Source organism: Rhineura floridana, chromosome 1, assembly GCF_030035675.1.
Source record: "Rhineura floridana isolate rRhiFlo1 chromosome 1, rRhiFlo1.hap2, whole genome shotgun sequence".
Lineage (NCBI taxonomy): Eukaryota > Metazoa > Chordata > Lepidosauria > Squamata > Rhineuridae > Rhineura > Rhineura floridana.
In genome coordinates, this window is record NC_084480.1 from 84,226,154 (window position 1) to 84,240,537 (window position 14,384).

At 40.1% G+C, this 14,384-nt stretch overlaps 1 protein-coding gene across 1 annotated transcript; it reads left to right on the plus strand.

Annotated features, from left to right (window-relative positions):
• Positions 1–1,444: 1,444 nt before the first annotated feature.
• On the plus strand, positions 1,445–2,921 carry SPMIP10 (sperm microtubule inner protein 10). Its single transcript, XM_061608412.1, has 3 exons — positions 1,445–1,524; positions 2,345–2,453; positions 2,715–2,921. Exons 1-3 carry the CDS (start codon positions 1,445–1,447, stop codon positions 2,919–2,921), a joined length of 396 nt encoding a protein of 131 aa, XP_061464396.1.
• The last annotated feature ends 11,463 nt before the right edge of the window (positions 2,922–14,384 follow it).

Sequence of the window (14,384 nt, forward strand, 5' to 3'; positions counted from 1 at the left end):
AATACCTCGGCACAGTCATTAACCAAAATGGAGACAATAGTCAAGAAATCAGGAGAAGGCTAGGACTGGGTAGTGCAGCTGTGAGAGAACTAGAAAAGGTCCTCAAATGCAAAGATGTATCACTGAACACCAAGTCAGGATCATTCAGACCATGGTATTCCTGATGTCTATGTATGGATGTGAAAGTTGGACAGTGAAAAAGGCGGATAAGAGAAAAATCAACTCATTTGAAATGTGGTGCTGGAGGAGAGCTTTGCACATACCATGGACTGCAAAAAAGACAAATAATTGGGTGTTAGAACAAATTAAACCAGAACTGTCACTAGAAGCCAAAATGATGAAACTGAGGTTGTCATACTTTGGACACATCATGAGAAGACATGAGTCACTAGAAAAGACAGTAATGCTGGGGAAAACGGCAGGGAGTAGAAAAAGAGGAAGGCCAAACAAGAGATCGATTGATTCCATAAAGAAAGCCACAGACCTGAACATACAAAATCTGAACAGGGTGGTTCATGACAGATGCTCTTGGAGGTTGCTGATTCATAGGGTTGCCATAAGTCGTAATTGACTTGAAGGCACATAACAACATTATGTAAATTGTATTTCAAATAATTATTTATTTATTTATTTTATTATTTATTAAAAACATATTAAAACAAAACATCTTTTTTTAAAAAACAGTTATAAAAACAACTTTAAAAGTTATTCCAACACAGATGCAGACTGGGATAAGGTCTCTCCTTAAAAGGCTTGTTGAAAGAGGAAAGTCTTCAGCAGAGGCCAAAAAGATAACAGAGATGGCACCTGTCTAATGTGTAAGGGGAGGGAATTTGAAAGAGCAGATGCCACAACACTAAAGGCCCACTTCCTATGTTGTGCAGAATGCACCTCCTAATAAGATGGTACCTGCAGAGCGCAGTGATTGACTGGGTATATAAGGGGTAAGATGATTTTTCAGATATCTTTAGGTATATTATGACTTGGGGGGTGTCCGCTTATGGTAGGAAAAAAAAGGTTCTCTACTTTGCCTCTACACACACCATTGCTACTCAAACAATAGGTTCCATAGTTAGTCTAGTCATTAAGCGTAGCCAAGGGTTCACATTCACAGGAGCAGTTTAATTCAAGTTACTTTTTATTTTAGTGTTTGTGACTTCCCAGGGAAACTGCAGCCTAATCCATGCTTTTCATTCTAACTTTCTGCAATCATAGTTCTAAGCACACGACTGAGTACTAAATCCATCTTAATTATGCCATTTTTAGCCATGTCTTTCAAGCAGGTGTAATCCTTTTTTAGTACCTTTTGATCTACATTTCTTTTATGTTCCTGTTGTAGCTTTGGTGTCATCAGCCTGACAATGGCTGATGCATCATAATCCCTACCTAGGCACAGGTGCCAGGTTTCTTGACAGATCTCCCAGACCTGTGCAGCTGCAGCAGCATGAGCAACCCAAATGCTGTGCCCGGGCAGGGCTCAAAACCCAATTTGGTTTCAAAGGGGATCAGTACTGACCTGAAAGGGTAAGAGAGAGACTTCAGTATGTTATCTTCTCCAGCAGGGCCATTCAGGAGCAGACAGCCTTCCTGTTCCTTGGGGAACCTGATTGCTCATTTTTGTTTCGAATGGGTTAGCAAGCATAGTTATATGCCACTGTTCTTCCAAAGACCTTATGGAAGTGTACACAGCTCCCCTCCTCATTTTCTCAGAGGCTGAGGGGAATGTGACAGCCCAAAAGTCATCCAATGAACTTGCATCTTTTCTGTCCTGCTTTGACACTCTTAATAACTGCGCCGCACTGGCTGTAAGACTAGGGCCACATTCACACCATACATTTATTCCACTATTATTTCACTTTAAACAGTCTCATGACTTTCCCCAAAGAATCCCGGGAAGTGTAGTTTGTGAAGGGTACTGAGAATTGTTAGGAGACCTATATTCCCCTCAGATAGCTACAGTTCCTTGGGTGGTTAAATGATCAATCCCTCTTTTCACGGAACTCTGGGAACTGCAGGTCTGTGAGGGGAATAGGGGTCTCCTAACAACTCTCAGCACCCTTCACAAATGACCCTTCCGAGGATTCTTTGAGGGAAGCCATGACTGTTTAAAGTGGAATAATAGTGAAATAAATGTACAGAGTGAATGCAGCCTAAGCCACATGCCAATTCTTTTATAATATAAATTGTACTTTATTGATAGTCAGTTTGTCAAATCAGGAGTGGGAAGAACAGAAATTGTTCTTGTCTTTATTGTTCTTTTATCTCTCTCTCTGAATACAAAGAAGTTGACAAACAACATTCTTGTGGTGGTGGTGTTTTCAAAAACACCTCTGTTGTATTCCAGGCTTATTCATTGCCACTTGCCAAGATTTTCATACAGACATGGGATGATTCCAAAGCTCTATGTGATGCCCTGGAAACAAGATATGAAGTATCGAGCATTGGCTTTAAAGGTAGGGAAACTGGGTATTTATTTATTTCTTTGGGCAGTGTAGCAAGGACCCTAGGTTTGAAAGTACCCATTGAATTCATTGGAATTTGAGAGCATTTTGTTTCCTCTGTTAGCTATTTATCATTTACATATATATATCATGCTATCGTATCCTCCACTGTAACTTTTCTTAGTTCATAGTTGTCTAATTCTTAGCATGGATGTTTTTATAATTACTGATGGTGATGATGTTATTGGTAATTGCTTGCATTCCTTTACCTAGCATGCTGACCTTGTTGGGCTATATACTGGTGCCCCTGAAGACACTCTGTTCTTGGACAAATGTGAGAGGCACTGCCATGGAGAAGACCGAAAGCAGCTTCTTCAGAAAGTTCCACAGCAAATGGCAGTGGAGGACATTCCCATTTATTCTCATCTGTCTAGATATCACAAGTCCATGGTGGCTTACGGCTTCAGGATCAAACTCTGAGGCACTGTTCTCTAGCTGGAGTTGCATCAGCCATGAATTAAACAATGCTGCATGAAAACACCATGTGATATTTACCCTTTTCCCAGTTAGGCTAACTGTTCCTCAAGTTTGTAAGATGTTCTGTTAAACTAATAATGTGAGATTTGTTCTGTCTGGATTAATTAAAAAATTGATCAGCAGCCACTGGCAAGGTTTTGGGCTGTTATGCTGGCATTGTATCTGTGGAGTATCTAAGGCTCTCGGTCAAATGTAATTTTCCATTCTTGAGTCAGTGCCCTGGGGTGGAGATGGGATGGAGTGGAATTTTGGAAATGGGAAAATTTAGAAACGAATTATCCCCAGGTCAGATAGAATTGTATATAATTATGCATGGCATGGAGAAAGCAGATACAGAAAGGCTTTTGTCCCTCTCTCATAACTTTAGAACTTGGGGATATCCAATTAAGCTGAAGGTCGGAAGATTCAGGACAGACAAAAGAAAGTACTCCTTTGAACAGTGCATAGTTAAACTATGGAATTATCTCCCACAAGAGGCAGTGATGGCCATCAACTTGAATAAATTTAAAAGAGGATTAGAGAAATTCACAAAGGAAAAGGCTATCTGTGGCTACTAGCCATGACAGCTATGCTCTGTCTCCATAAGCAGAGACAGTATGCTTCCAAATACCAGCTGCTGGAAACTACAGGAAGGGAGAGTGCTCTTTGCACTCAGGTCCTGCTTGCAGGTGTCCCACGGGCAACTGGTTGGCCACTGTGGAACAGGACGCTGGACTAGATGAGCCATTGACCTGAACCAGCAGGCTCTTCCTATGTTCCGCAATTTATTATGAGCCAAGGCCACTCAATCCTCTTTAAATTGCACCTCAGAGTCAAATTAGCTGTTAAGTGTCTTTGTGTTTAACATGCAGTTGTTGCCTTTTAAAAAATGCAAATACTATCAGCTGATAATTATCCAAATACAATAGGCAGGGCAAGGAGGCTTAACCCTTTTCCTCCTCACTGCAATATTGAAGAAAATCCATTCTCTGAAGCTGAAGCTTGACACCAGTGGGGGAATTTCTTCCCAATGCAAGTAGCAGCTTCAAGGAGGGATTTTTCTCGGGACCAGCAGAGGGACCGAACAAGTGCCATTATCCCTCCACACCTGCTGCAGTCCCAAAATTATTAGCCCCTGCCCCCATAAAGCTGATGCTATTTGCATTTTGAAAAGCCTACTTGTTAAATGCAAAGATGGATGATGTCTAGTTTTGCCCTCAAGTCAGAACTTCTCAGGGGCAGCTGCCTGCCTTGTTATTTCCCCTCCTTTTGCCTTTTACTACACTTTCATACATTTCTGTTTCACACACTAGGTGAGTCCATTCCTCCTTAGGGGATGGGGCAGCAGACAGTGGAAGGAAGAGGGCTCATGTGAGATGAATTGAGGCCATTAGCTGCTCATGGTGAGCTCTGCCTACCTTGACTCTGCTGTTTTTTTAAATTCACACAGCCCCTGCTGCACATCCTTGCTCCATGTTTGCTTTGAAATAAAAAAAATGTACTGCCTTCAAGTAGATTCCGACTTATGGCGACCCTATGAATTAGGGTTTTCATGAGGCTAAGAGGCAGTGACTGGCCCAAGGTCACCCAGTGAGCTTCATGGCTAGGTGGGGATTTGAACCGTGGTCTCCCAGGTTGTAGTCCAAAACCTTAACCACTATATCACACGGGCTCTCATTTGCTTTGAAATAGTTTGTAATATTAGCTGAGAACTACATGAATGCTAACTGCATCAACATATGCATACTTTGCCAAAGTGAAGGGTAGGCGAGATAGGACAGAGACACTAGTGCCTGGAGCCCAGTAGGATGCACACAAATAAACTCAAGCTCCCTGCTCCTGGCCTCAGCATAGGACACGCTGCCTGTTCCCATCTCTGTGCATCCATATGATAGCATAGACATTGTCATCTGCATATAAAAAGCCTATACAGAGGTGACTGCTTACACCTAGGCTTGCATGCAGTCGGAACACTGGAGAAATCAGGTCACATGGAAGCCTACAAATGCATAAGCTTTTTCTTTGCAGATGACCCGGTAGGGTGGCCAGATGCAAAAGAGGACAAGTCATGCAAGCTACACCAGCTGGAATTCCCTTGTACACGATTATTAAAAGTGCACGATCTCTGTCCTCTTTTACATTTGGCCACTCTGCAACCACATTAAAGCATGGACGTCTAGGGGCAGGGCAGGGCAGTATGCACAACACTGGAGTCAGGGCCAGGAGCACAGCCCCACTCCCCAGTATTTGAGTGAAGCCCTCTTCTTATGAGTAATGTGTGAAGGAGGCTCCTGTTACTTCAAAAATGTGGGTCTGTTGTGCAGCCACGACATGCACCCACTGACCATGACCCATAGGGCTATTTGACACAGCAGCCCTATGCTGGAGTGTGGAATGCTTTTATTTTTATTTGGTCTTGAATGAACACTATAAGAATGATTATATCTGGTGTTATTGATAGAAAGTTGATGGGCAATAGTGGTTCAAATCTTGTTTCAGACACCATGAATTTGCCTGGCGCCTACACTTCTATCTTTTTGGCACCAGGTTAAAACCTTTTTATTTTCCCAGGCTTTTAAAATATTTTAAATTTTTGTTGTTACATAGACCAGGCTGTTAATTGTTTAACATATATGCTTAGTGTTACTATTGTCATTTTAATGTATTTTTATTGTATCGTATTTATGTTATGCTGTGCACCGCCCAGAGAGCCTTTGGCTTCGGGCGGTATAAAAATTGAATAAAATAAAAATAATAAATAAAATAAATAAATAAATAAATAAATTTACTCGTTGGCATATGTAAGCCACTATCTCTCATCCTCAGCATTTGCCTGCATAAAGGGAGAGATAATGCAGGGTTGTTGTTGGGTTTCTGTGATAATGTATGTAAAATGCTTTCAATACTCTAAAATGCTATATAAGTGCTAATTACTATTTACATAATGCTTCTCCTAAATGCTCAAAATGCTTTTCATACATGATTTCAATAGATGCATTAGGGGAAATTGGGGAGGTAGAGGAGAGGGAGAGAGAACACTTAATGTGATATTTTTTAACTGGATATACTGGTTACAAAGAAGTAATGAAGCACCTGACTTAGCTATGCTGTGTAATAATTAAATGTAAAATATATTGATGCAGAGCTTTAAACATATCTCCCTGCAACGCTGATACAAATATATAATTCTGAGTGTTTAAATAAAATCGAGATTTAAGAATTCAGAGAGGATTTCCTGCCAATAGAAACACACTGCAGAGAGAAGCAATTTTTAAACAATTAAGTACTTAAGGTTCTGAAGTTGCCATGGAAACAGATGAGCAGAGGTTATTTTAAAAAACCCTTCTACTTAACTACACTTTATATGTGCTCAGTATTGTACGTCTATGGAGTTTAATTTTAAAAAAACAGGTATTTTCTTCTAAATGGCAGATGTAAAAGATTTATTTCTCTTGAAAAGAACATTTTACTGTTTTTTTTCTTTCCAAGTTATATTGTAGATACCTTCTTCATCAGGAAATGCAATATTTGTAATAAGCAGAGGAGATTACAATACAGTCAAAATCGTTAAGAAACCTTTGTGACTGTACGCTTCTACAGCAGCACCTTCACATAGGGTTTAAAACAAAACAAGAATCCTTATACATCACTTTTCTTTTTCCAAGAGCAATCAAAGACAGTTCACATCAACATAGTAAAAATGACAATTTAGGAATCAACAGAAACCATAATCACCTGCCTAGGCTAAACCAACACCCCAGTATGGAGGGTGCTTTAATCTGGATTAAAGGAGAGGTGCCAATGATGTTGTGTAGACCCTGCAAAAAAAGTTGCATGCATGCAGAGCACCAGTCTCAGAATAACACCCATCTGGAAGCATACAGAGCCACACAAAAGGCTTTACAATTAAGACACTGGAGCTTTAAACCTAATCTACAGCATATATTAAAGCACATGGCTTCCCCCAAAGAATCATGGGAACCATTAAGGGTGCTGGGAATTGTACCTCTGTCAGGTGTAAACTATAGTTCCAAGGATTCTTTGGGGGAAAGCTTGTGCTTTAAATGTATGGTATGGATATTTAGTGTTCTAGAATTATAAGTCATGAATAGCCTATTCCTTTCAAAACTGGACTGATCTCTCATAGCAATATTAAATTTAGTATAGATAATATTATTGGTGAGGTTCACAAGAGTGTCAAAAGCCAACAGCTTTGGATGAAAAATGGCAGACCTAGAGCAGTTTAAATGTTGTGCCTGGAGGAATAAGAATTTATGTTGTTCTTGTTGGACTATATTTTGCTTCTAAATCACATGTCTTTTGGCAGCTGAAATTATTTTAAAACTTCTGTCCCTTTTAGGGTATGTCTTTGTTTGGTGAAAATTATGTAGTAAAAATGATTTCTCAAATTGAGATGATTTATCCTATCATTATGAAATTTAGTACAGCAGATCTCAATTAAGGAGCAGCAGTTCTCAAGATTTCAGACAAATCAGACATATTCAAGGACACTTCCAGATGCCCTTTTTATTGTACATTCATGATGGTTTATGCTTGTGATGCTATCAGAGCCATCATATGTAATTCCACTTTCAATACTATTTGTGCCTACAAACGTTTTGGGGTGGTTATATGGTTTCATTCCCAATCAGTGCATATCCTGCAATGTTCTGCTGAAATCCCATAACTTTTCATACTGCAAATGTTTTGTTGTTGCGCTATAGCCCCTCCACAGAGCATTAGGAAAGCACTGCAGAACAATTAATAAAGGAGAATAAATCTACCACAAATGCACTATTATTGTGTCAAGAACATGCTGCAGAATATTCCCCAAATAAACAGCAAACGGGGTGGGTGGGACGGGACTAAACTACAGTAATTTAAAATCCTGACCTTTTTTTTCTCCCTTCAAGAGAAAGAGGAGCTGCCCTGGGCTCCTACTGGGAGGAAAGGTGGGATATAAATCAAATAATAAATAAGTAAGAGAGGAGAGAGTTATTTTTTAAAAAATATGAGTTCTATTTTTCATTTGAAGAATGTATAAGAGTACATAACCACTCCTACCTCATATAAGCCCTATTCAGGCATTATTACTCTCATGAAGAAGCAGGAAGCACGTGCCAAGTAGTCCCACCCCGATGCCATACATGCCAAGTAGCCCCTTCCTCTGGAACCCATGAGAACAGTGCAAAGGTCTGCAGAGAGGGACCCTTCCTGCATACAACTCTAGGCATTGAAGCTTTTGTGTGACCTGGAACCAAGCCATGTATACAGCATGAACATTCGCAGGAGGCAATCTGCATGAAGGCTTCTACACGACCAGGGATTTCATCCCTGCAAATGTTCATGCTGTATACATGGTTTTTTGAGGGGGGAGGTACCGTGGAAGCATAAGTGACCGGGGCAGAGGTGGTATGTAGTATGACCCTACTCCCTCATACCATGTTGCTTTACATAGAAGCAATGACACCTGCACAGGGCTGCAGCAGGCTTCAAATGGAAATCAGAGCCAAGGTTTATACCTTTTCCTCAATTATATGGTATGCAAACAGAAATTAATATATTTAAGCAGCAGTATCACAGATAGTTTTCATTTGTGTCCTCTGAAATGTGGAGTGCTTCTGCTGTGCAAGAGGTTCAATATGAAATATAAATATACTAAACTACATGAAGAAATTCAACTCATCTGCAAATGCCCAGGAGCCATTCAGCAGGTGCATATGCCCCAATAACAGTTTGCTTGAGCAAGTTTATTGTGGAAACATTTGGTCTGTAATAGTAATCAACAGCCTGGCAGATATTCTAAAAATGCTCCAAAAAAGAGTGGGAGTGCCTGTCTTTGTTTTCTCCAAGGTAATTTTTTTATATTTTGGCCTTGAGGCGAGCAAAGGAGAGAGAAAGAAAGCTTCAAGCAGAATTGTAGCAGGCACAACCTGCTCTGTCCACCTGAATTTTAGTCACAAGAATTTGAGTAGGGGTACTTGAATTCTCATGACAACCCTATTTGGTTCTGGCTTTACAAGAGATTGTTTCTTCTTTATCCCACTGGAGCAAAATAAGGTATTCAGTCTGCTTCATGAGCTGTAGGCCTTGGAATCATTGTTTCTTTAGTTACAAGCTATCTAGTCTTCTGCAGTTTCTGCATTTGTCTTCAGCACACCTATATTTCCCATCAAACTACTCAGGATTACTTTGCTTTTAGAAATGGCCCTAGATGTACCACACATGAGCATCTCTGGCGCTCCAGTGAAGTCGTTCATTAAGTTTAACCTAACCCTTCAAAGATGGATTGAGCTTCCTTTACACTCAAAATGTCGCTTTTAATGAATTATTGATCTTTCTGTGGTGCCTCATATTTTCAGCTTGAGATTGTTGCTGTTTTTGCTTTTTCTCCTAAAAAGGTCAGGTTCAATATCATATTTTAAATCTTGTGAACAACGAGACCTGAGCCCCTCAACATCATCTTTCTCATCTAAACTCAGTAGACTGTGCAAAGTATATTTTGCGAAGCATTCTTCCCATCGATGGAGTTTCTGTTTCCAGGAAAACAGTGTAAGGTTCAAAGCAACATTTCAACCTCTTTCCTTTGTGCAGTGATGTTACAATACGGCAGTGTCCTTGTCTTGCCTAGATCTATGAGTTTTCAGCAAAGCTGAGCAGAACCAATGAATGTATGGCGATGGAGAGGCTAAATTCTACGTTGCTCCATCTCCAGGCTTGAGACCATGATGCTATAAAAGAGGTCTGACTCCTTCCCTCATGGAATAATGCAGCTTCACCCTGGTTTACTTTGTGACAGCCATGGTTATGTACTTCCATAAGGAAAGCACAAGGCAAAAACCAATTTCTGACTATTAATATTCAAGTTTTAAAGAAGCATTCTAGTGAGGAACTCTACCTTAGAGATCAGGAGTCAAGAGAAGGAGGGGAACAGATGGTTGTTCTTGTAACATAATTATTTTAAGGGTTCTTCCTCTTTACATGTTTGCATTTAATGAGTTTCAATCAGTTAAATCTGTGAGTACATTTAAAGCACATACATCCCCTCCAAAAAAAAGACTTGTGGGAACTGTAGTTTACCCCATATAGACTACAATCCCCAGCTTCCTTAACAGACTACAGTTCTCAGGATTCTTGTGGGGGTGGCTTTAAATGTATAAGGTGTATGCCTCTGAGAATTGATAAAACCCAGATCTGAAGGGGGGGAAACTTACTTAATTTTTAGACAGGGCCAGCCTAAGTCATTTTGCAGCCCAAATCAAAGGACAAGGTGGTACCCTCCCATAACATGTACTGAGCTGGCAGGTGTGTGTAACTTCCATACTGTAGTGGCAGGTCACCATCCTCCACTGTAACTAAGGACAGCAGTTCTGAATGAAGCACTAATTTGAATAGGAACATTGGTGGCTGGTGCCCACTGGACTGATGGGGCCGAAGTCAGGGAGCCCAACAGTAGGTGGAGTCAGAGCCAATGACAGGCAGAGCCAACTAATTCTGATTTTGCCCCATCCTCCTTCTTACTGGAGAGCCAGTGTGGCGTATTGGTTAGAGTGTTGGACTATGACCTGGGAGACCAGGGTTCGAATCCCCACACAGCCATGAAACTCACTGGGTGACCTTGGGCCAGTCACTGCCTCTCAGCCTCAGAGGAAGACAATGGTAAAACCACCTCTGAATACCGCTTACCATGAAAACCCTATTCATAGGGTCGCCATATGTCGGAATCGACTTGAAGGCAGTCCATTTCCATTTCCCTTCTTACTGAGTTTTACAAATGCAACCCTGAGACTAGCAAGGAGAAAGCTGACAGGCAGTGTCATCCCCTGGACCAGTTGCAATTGAGAAAGCAGCAGGTGGGGGCTAGCTGAGCTGCAATGCCCCACTTGCTTGAAGGAATCAGCCTCCACTGCATTGGAGACTGCCTTATACTGGGACAGATTGTTGGTTCATCTAGCTCAGTATTGTCTACACTGATTGCCAGCAGCTTTCCAGGGTTTCAGACTCTTTCTCAGTCCTACCTGAAGATGCTGGGGATTGAATTTTCTCAGTTTCTTATTTGTTTTCTGCATCTTTTTGTCTGTTTTGGTTGTGCATAGATGCCCTTATCCCTGCCCTGCACCTAGCAAAAGCTCTGGGCCAGGCGGGACGCACTGGCATCTTGTAGAGGACACCCTCCTCTTCCCTGGGGTGTATCAGTTGTCCTGGCTCAGAACAGATTGTGGGGTGGGCACATCCAGTTACTTATCTTTTATGATTTTATGAGATCATTATGCATTTATGAGTATTTCAGAAGCCTGATAATTTTGACTGAATAAATTTGTTGTTGTTATTCTTGACGGGGAGAGTCCCCAGATCACAGTGATATATAATATGGGGTACCACAACATATATTTTCGAGTTCAGAAACATGTTAACTTTGGCTTGGAGTTACTGTAGCTGTGAGCTTGTCTTTTTTTTTAGTGTTTTGAACTTTCGAGCAAATAAGGAACTGGGAACTGGGAACCAACTTCAGTGTCGTTATGTTATCTGAGACTGATGGGAGTTGTAGTCCAACAACATCTGGAGGGCACTATGTTGAAGACTCAATTAGATTAACACACCTCCCTTCCCACCTACCCATCTGTTTCAAACACATCCAGAAAAGTATGTCTCTTAAATTCTATGTCTGACAATGCATTCCTTTCAGAGGTAAAAATTAATCTGCAGTCGTATATACTTATCCATTTAACTCAATGAGGCTTAATTTGGAGTAGACATATATAGGACTGGATGCCACCAGAATATATTTCAGCATTTCAGGGGCTATACTTTATTAATGCTGTACCAACTACAACTACCAACTGCTGCTTATGTACATATATTGTCTCAGCCTAAGCTATCTCACAGGGTTGTTGCAAAGATCAACGGGGGAAGGGAATGGCAATGGTCATGGCATTCATAAATCAAAAATAAATCTGGGGAGGGGGGCACACACAAGTAATAAGATGTCTGACAGATAGAGTGTTAACAGGTGAAGCTTTTCCCATAATTGTATTTTCATACAAAAAAGGCTTACTCCATTTAATTTCTACCTGCCCCACAGCTGTCCATAAGAGCCTAATCTCCTGCAGTGCCACCCCTAAACCATGTAAAGAACTCAAGTAAAAAAACCCAAAAAACAACCACAGAATTTGGACAATTTTTTTTTTAAAAAAGAACATTTGTAACAGTATGAAATACAACATTCTCAGGCAAAAAGAAGTTATGAGACAGTAGACATAAAAACCCACACACAAAGCCTTGACAAAGTGCGGCAAAAATACTCTGAGCATGAGCATTTTCACATTTTAAATTTTTACTCATCATTGTTTTTGCTTATTTATTGCCTTGGGCCAGTCCCTAAGTCTCAGCCTAACCTACCTCACAGGACTGTTGTGAAGATACAGAAGGCAGAATTAAAATGGGAAAGAAGGAAACTAAGGCTGCAATGCAATACATGTCTACTCAGAAGTAAGCTTTACTGGATTCAATGGGACTTACTCCCAGGTAAGTGTGTACACAACACACACTTACCTGGGAGTAAGTCCCATTAAACCCAATGGGACTTAATTCTGAGTATACAAGTACTGGATTGCAGGTTAGTCCTTGTATTACATGAATCAAATTTTACTTGCCTTAACCCAGCCTTTCCCAACTAGTGCCCCTTGCTCACCCTGAAGCCTGGCTTTTGGCTGGCATCTCTCTCCACTGGTAAGAGAGGAGAGGTGGGGAGGGAGGCAGAAGCCACCTCGAGCTTTGTGCAACACACACACACACATCGTCGGGGTCTCTCACCTCCGCAGCCAGTTCTTCATATCCATTTATCTGCTGCCTCCTTGTCCTCCAGCTCTTTTCTCCCTCCACTCCTGTCCATTTTTAAACAATTGTTTTCTCCACCCCGTATTGCTCTCCATTTCCTCCCTCGTTGCCTCCTACGCACTCATAGAGCATGAGGAAAGAGCGACGCTAAAAAAAGTAATAAATTACAAGTAACTCGTTATTTGTAACACGTTACTTCCAACCTCTGCTCAGAAGTAAGCCCCACTGAGCTCAATGTGACTTATTCCCTGGTAAATGTGTATAGGATTGCAGCCTTAAGATAGGAAAGACAGCCTACCTGTCCATGATTGCACAAAGTGGTTCATGACAACTATTTAACTATTTATTTAAATAACATGCTACGATTCCAACTTATGGTGACCCTATGAATAGGGTTTTAATGGTAAGTGGTATTCAGAGGTGGTTTACTATTGTCTTCCTCTGAGGCTGAGAGGCAATGACTGGCCCAAGGTCACCCAGTGAGCTTCATGGCTGTGTGGGGATTCAAACCGTGGTCTCCCAGGTCATAGTCCAACACTAACCATCATGCCACACTGGCTCTCAAATAACATGCTACAGTTAAACTATTATTTACAGTTAAACTATTATTTCCATCTTATTGAGTTCTGTGGATAGGGACTAGATGTCCATGTTGTGTGGAAATCCAGCATGATATCAAAAAAATGAATTATGTCACCTTAAATATAATTTTTATTTATTTAATTAATTCAATTTTTATACCGCCCATAGCAAGGCTCTCTGGGCGGTGTACATTGGATAAAAAAATATATATTTACATTCAATTTGAAAACCACCTGATCATCAAATCAACAATTTAAACATACAACAAAAGTGAGATTAACATAATAAACCCATATTAAATACAAATCAAAAGTAATTAGAGAAAAAAAGATGAAACATATAACTATCTTTACAAACATTAATTACAAACATTACAAACAAATATAAGGAGCATAAAGAAGGAAATGCCATCTTGAATTATATGATGGATTTTTTATACTACTGAAAGTAAAAATAAAATAATGTGGTGATGATTTCTCATGATGAAGAAAGCAGGAAAATATCAAATATGATAGATAATTGCATACATTTTAAAATTGTGCTTGAATAATATAATATATATTTGAAGAAATTACAAAACCATTTCACAGATGTTGTTCACTATTTTATTCACCAGAGTAAAAATAATCAGTGGGAATCAGGAAGGAGGGAAGGATTTTAATGTCAAACTATCTCTAACTGAACCTTATGAAATTTATGAATGCAAGTGTTCCAGTATTTTCAAAATACATCTTTTAATGTTTTTGGAACTGAATGAATTGTAAAAAATGATAATCATTTGAAACAGGTATTCTACAGTCTTTTAGGCTGTTACTGAAATTCTCAATCTGAATTTTGCTATATTCAGATGATATGACATTAGATTTTGCTGTGGCAGTAAACTAAGTCAAAACTGAAATACTTGCAGCAGAGGGCAGCTCAACATTTTGCTTGTCAGATTAACCTTTTTTCCCCATTGATTATAATTTCAAATTTATTGAAATGTTTTTCTGTAAAAATTCATCTGAT

Bases quoted from the DNA above. Each gene is read 5' to 3' on its own strand.
- SPMIP10 (XM_061608412.1), top strand. From the start codon at position 1,445: ATGAGCAACCCAAATGCTGTGCCCGGGCAGGGCTCAAAACCCAATTTG. The intron at 1,525-2,344 runs GTAAGAGAGAGA...GTTGTATTCCAG, and splicing joins ATCAGTACTGACCTGAAAGG to GCTTATTCATTGCCACTTGC. The intron at 2,454-2,714 runs GTAGGGAAACTG...TCCTTTACCTAG, and splicing joins ATCGAGCATTGGCTTTAAAG to CATGCTGACCTTGTTGGGCT.